This window comes from Buceros rhinoceros, unplaced genomic scaffold (assembly GCF_000710305.1).
Source record: "Buceros rhinoceros silvestris isolate BGI_N320 unplaced genomic scaffold, ASM71030v1 scaffold15009, whole genome shotgun sequence".
NCBI classification, from domain to species: domain Eukaryota; kingdom Metazoa; phylum Chordata; class Aves; order Bucerotiformes; family Bucerotidae; genus Buceros; species Buceros rhinoceros.
Genome location: NW_010433399.1, coordinates 46274 through 52273, shown reverse-complemented (window position 1 = coordinate 52273; position 6000 = coordinate 46274). Strand labels below are relative to the sequence as shown.

Below are 6000 nucleotides of genomic sequence, written 5' to 3'. Positions count from 1 at the left end.
CTCAATGTAATTAGTGAGTAACTAGGTCAGACCTTATAACTGAATATGTGAGCTTAGACTAAGTGAAAGATGTCTTCCAGTCCTTTAACAGGAACCTCAACACTGGCCCTTTGCCAAAGAACGACTGTAAAATCAGATGGCTATCGTCATGAGACTCTCAGTAAGACATGTCACAAGCTTCTGATGACTGATACCCAGAAGGCAGGGTAGAATGAAAGACACTTTGCTTGCCATCTAAGAATTTGTTTTCACTTGTTTTACCTATGAGTCATAAATTCCCATTCCCCTTTTCAACTGGTTCAAGCCAAACAGAAAGCCCTAATCCTTACTGTGATTTGCAAAGTAGTTCTACATCCTGTCTGGGTCTTGACCAACACCTCTCATCATCTCTGCAAAATGGTAAAAATTATTTTACTGGGGTGTTGTGAAGTTTAAGGGTTTGTAAAGAACAGAACAAGTAACTACACTCAGCTTACCTGGAGGGATTTTGATATTCAGTATTATGATATTCACTGAATGCCCAGAAAAGGGGCTTTTGATAGTCTCTCTTAGATACTGCATTGGTAGTTTATAATCTGATTTTAGCAAATATGGTTCTGAAGAAGACAAAAGCAAATTTTTAAATATTTTATTAATCAAACAAATTAATAAAATATAAAAAAACCCCAGCCAGTGCTATACTCTATAAATTGGTCTTAAAAGATGTACAAAACAATGGACTAACCAAATATTTCTTATTTACAATTCAGAGAAATATGTTCTGGTGACACAAATGCTCTGAAGGTCTGGAAAGATCACTTAACAACAACTGCATTTGAGAAACCCTTTCAAAGCCTGCATGAACTCAATAAGGATAGGATGTAAGAGAGAAGGGAGCGGGTCGCAGTGTAGGGAGGCAGGGGTGAAAAACAATTGCTATTTCCGACACAGAAGCTGTTGTTCAGTATAAAGTGCAGATACTCTAAAACATGATTTAACTACAGCTCATGATTTTGTTTTCTTTATGATCTTAATGCCATTTTGCACAGTATGTTTATACATTTGCAGTCATGAAAGAACAGCTTTTAAAGGGATTAATCTGGTTGCAACAAGCAAGTATCTGTGAAGGTGTCATTAGCGTCTCTCCAGACCTTTAATCAATTCCGAGTATCTCTTTCCACGGCATTTGACTCCTTTGGATTGCTCTGGGTAGACAGTACTCCACTTTGGTTGCCCACATTAACCAGTAGCAGTTCTCTATCGCAGGTGTCAGTGTGCAGCTTTCACGGATTCTTCTGCTCTGTGTTAGCAGTTATCTGCAGTGTATGAACTGGGGAGATAACCATAATCATCCTTGTAGCACCAGGAGGATCTACAGTAACTGCACTAGTGAAGAGTTAAAAAAATCAGAAATCCCAACACATGAAACAGGAAAATGTATAACAGAAAAGGACAGAGACTGTTGAGCTGCTGCTGCGCTGACAGGATAGAGAACCTGTAGCACAGAGACGACCATAACTAAAGATTTGGGTACGGTGTGGCAAAAATCAACACACTTCGCTTTGCTGTATTTCACTTTTGTGTATTTTGAACTATTACTTTGTGAATCCCTGGCTTAGAATTTTTTCCCATAAGCTTTTGTGGGGTTTTTTGCTCTGGTTTTTTTTTTTTTTTTAATAGGAAAAAAGCAAGAAAATAGAGACTTTTTGCCTTCTGTAACAATAATGCTATGGAGTTACCTCTACTAAAGATTCAGCATTACCTGGTAACCTCACTGTGACATTTCTGCCTTCCTTCCCAGGCAATGAAACAAGAACTTCAGGCACCAGCGCAGATTCTCATTAAATTTAGTAGTGTTTAGCTCAAAGCAATACTAAGGATAAGCCAGATTCAGTGTACTACAGGAAAAAAAAAAAAAGAGATGCCTTAAAGGTATCATTATTTCACAAATACTTCAGATTATTTCAATCTTCTGTTCCAGTTTTGAAAAGTCGGATGACATTTATACCAATGGGAAATGTCTCTGGGACTTCTGCTCTCATTTGAGAAAATAAAGATGGATATACTGTTTTCTCATTAGCATCCTGTTTTGTGCCACATCTCACAGGGCTCCAAAACTTCGCTTGTAGAGTTACCATATATAACCCAGTCACATCATGTCCAGCTGCAAATAGAAGAAACAGATTTGAGGAAGCAGCATTGAATTCAAGTTAGTCTTATGTGTGTTTAGTGCTTAGAAAACAAAGCAAATTTGGAAATTCTTATTATGTAACATAAACGGATTGCACACAACTTAATACTAAGCTGCTATAAATTACAAAAACAAACCTAAAAACTCCATCTTCACATAATCATATGTGGAGCTTAGAGATTTTTAAAAAGAACAGTCCAAGAGTAGAAATCTGCCTGCTTATTGAATCATCTTTAAAACTGTCTACACCACCAGCTTAAGCTTTGGAGACAGATTTGTAATGGCTCAGCCTGTAAAAATTGGCTAAATATTAATTAAAAAACCTCTTTAAATCCTTGGATTTTAAGCAAGTCTACATAGAAAAGGTTAACTGAGAAGATTAAAACATCTTTTTTTAAATCATTGTCAGTTTTCAACCTACATAAATAGCTGTTCTACATCTACAAGCTTTGTTAAATGATACGGTAGTAAATTGTAACACTGCTATCAAATGAGCAGCCTCACTGGTTCTTTTGAAACACACTAGAGGACACCCATGTTACTACATAACATAGTATAACATCTCATAGTAATCATGAGATTACAGTCTTGGTTATGTTATACAACAGCAAACGGGTAATTCCATGTGGCTCTTTTCTGACTCAATTCTTAGGTGCTTTCTAAGCTCTCTTGCTTTAAGAAGCACTCACTCTCTCACTGCACCTCTCTTACAGTTTCATTCTAAAGCCACATCACGTTTTTACGGTACTCACCAAATCATCAACATCGCCACCTTCATCTGTTGGAGGCAGAGTTTCATTTTTCTTTTCTTTTGGAGCCAAGAACTGAAAATACAAATGTTTGTATCTGATACTGACAGAATTCAGACCCACACTGTGAAATTAAGAATGTCTCCTTTGTATATCAAAACAAATCCACCTGTAACTGAAAATCATGAATCAAGTTTATTCCCGTTTCCACCCTCCAAAATCATCTACAGGAAATTTCCTAAGACTTGCTTTTAAAGGTTTTTATGGTGAAGTGCATTGAGAAACAGACAGAAGGATATGGTTCTTCGGACAATATATGGTTAAGCTGTAAAACACTCTGTAATTAGGATGCTGCAAACATTAGTCCCCAGTTTCATTGGGAAATGGTGAAAGTTCACAGAAGAGAAATCCTATGAACTCTACTAAGAACCTCAAGCACAGGAAGTACTTGAGACATCAGTGGCTGGAGCCTGGGAGTGTATACTTTTCTCTACCCATCTGTTATCGTCCTACTGTCAGACATGGGATTCTGGGCTAAATGGAAATTTTATCCATTACAGAATGGCCATGTTTATGTTCTTTAAAAAGGTAATTTTAAAAGTAACATTTTGTGTGTAGCTACAAAAGGACAGCAACTGCTCCACCACTGATATGAACATATATGTAAGCTGACCAGTGGCTCGTTTAGCAAATTTCTGAAGTATAACATTTTAGTTCTGTGGGGAACTTAGAAGTTTCCCACTTAATTCAATTAACATTTAACAAATGAACAAAGACATGAATTTTTTAAAAAACTGAAACTTGCAATATGGTTAGAAAGCCAGTCTTTAAATATAGAAAATTCATTATGTAAAATTCTACTGCTGTAACTGCTGATACAACTCACCATATGCCCTTCACTTAAAGCATAGCATCCATAAACAGGAGATAAAGGTAAGTTGATCCAATACCATAATAACTTAAATCAAATATACAGACAATATCTGAGGTACAATAACCTCTGCATTATTTTTCTCTCAGCCTAACATAGTGAAAAATAAATAAATCTAGAATGGTACAAAAAAAAATTAGAAATACTTGACTCTAAAAGCAGCCAGTGTCTACAAGTTTTAGTTACAGTCTCTTTACTATATTTTTATCCTTTACTATCAGATCATAAATTTTCTTTTTCTTATTAAAATGCACCAGAACAAATACGGAGCTGGGAACAACCCATCCCCAGATAAAAAGACGGCTGAGAAAAGTGAGGAAGAAAAGCCACATTCCATGACTTTTGGTTTCATCATCCTAATAGAGAAACTACTTCGCTCTAACTCTACATGATGAAAGAGAACAGCTAGTTAGAAAATAACCCCATTAAACAGGCTGCAAATACCTCCTTAGAGTTTATGTAACTCTTCTGTGCAACCAGTGGGCTCCTGAAAGCAAGTTACTGTTTACCTGAGGACTTCCAACTCTAACAGCCATGGAGGTTGTGTAAAAGGCCATGGGATCCCTATCAGAGCACTACCAATATACTTGTATTGTAAAAAAGCTTAAAACATTATTTTACATAAATAAAATGTGCTGATCCTTCTCTAGAGCAATAGTGACAGCTTTACACATGGGGTAAAAACCCTGAGCAGTTACCCATCACATCCCATTTATAGGAAAGTGCCAGACACCATATCCACTAGGATGCAAAGCAAATACCTTGCTTTTGGCTAACACCAAAGACAGAGGACGTAGGTGACAACTGCCTAGTTGTCTCTCCACCAAAAGGTCGGATTTTTGCTACATCCTAAACTGCAACATCCAAGAGGAATGCAGAAAGCTTACTTCACAGACAAGTTTTGTTTTAACACACTGAGTTCAACTAATACAGATTCTGTAGCTAAAAGAAAAAAAGAGAAGGTAACAGGGCCTGAAGAAATTAGAAATTCAAGATGCCGTATGTCTGTGTATCTTTTTTGCTGGAAAAGTTCTCAATCTAGTAGCAATATAAAGCACATATTAAGAAACTGAAAGCTAATGATATTGTCAGCTCTGAAAGGCTTTTTGTGCCAGATCAAATTTCATTTTATACAGTTGATTAAGAGTCAAATGGTATTTCGGGAAGGAGCACATTTTTCAAAGTTTTCAAAATTGGCTTTCCCACACTAAATTAAGTAAAAAAAGCTAAAAGCTAAAGAAGTGTATGATGAAGATTTGCAATAAATTGAAACCTGAAGTTTCCATCAAATGTTGAACATTCAAAGCTCTTTTCCCCCCAAAACCTGTTTTACATTTATGCAAAAGCAAATTACATATAATCGTTGAGCTAAAATCCATTATCTTTCCCAAAGCAACCAGAAAAAGCACTTGACATTTCTGCTCTTTTAACCTATCATTCTGATGTTCTAAAAAGAATGTCACCACTATTACAAAGAAAGCAAAAACCAACAAAACCCACCTAAAATAATTTCTCTCAGTGAGGAAAATTTGCATCTTACTATATTGTGTGAGATCTTAAAAGATCTAGTAATACCCTTTAGTAAGGGGTATCACATAATCATATTGGTTGGAAGAGACCTTTAAGGTTATCGAGTCCAACTGTTCACCCTTCACTGCCAGGGTCCCTAAACCATGTCCCTCAGTGCCACCTCTACACGTCTTTTAAACACTTCCAGGGATGGGGACTCCACCACTTCCCTGGGCAGCCTATTCCAATGCTTCACAACTCTCTCTTAAGAAATTCTTACTAATATCCAGGCTAAATCTCCCCTGACAAAACTGGAGGCCATTTCCTCTTGTCCTGTCACTTGTTACATGGGAGAAGAGACCAACCCCCACCTCACTACATCCTCCTTTCAGGTAGTTGTAGAGAGCAATAAGGTCTCCCCTGAGCCTCCTTTTCTCCAGACTAAACAACTCCAGTTCCCTCAGCCACTTCTCGTAAGACTTGTTCTCTAGACCCTTCACCAGCTCCACCACCTCAATGTCCTTCGCGAAGTGAGAGACCCAAAACTGCACTCGGTATCCACCTTCAGTATATCATCTTCAGTATAGAAAACAAACAATAGAAAAAAAACCATTTTCACATGTACTATAGAACTAGAAAAA

The 6000-nt window shown here is 37.0% G+C and overlaps 1 protein-coding gene across 1 annotated transcript in view; it reads right to left on the bottom strand.

The window, feature by feature from the left end:
* Window positions 1-2922: 2922 nt before the first annotated feature.
* Window positions 2923-6000, bottom strand: part of XRCC5 (X-ray repair complementing defective repair in Chinese hamster cells 5 (double-strand-break rejoining)) — a gene marked incomplete at its 3' end in the record, with an annotated part of 46903 nt that continues 43825 nt past the window's right edge. The window contains exon 19 of the mRNA XM_010144097.1: window positions 2923-2994. Within this exon, the coding sequence (XP_010142399.1) occupies window positions 2923-2994 (72 nt within the window). The remainder of the gene's footprint in view (window positions 2995-6000) is intronic.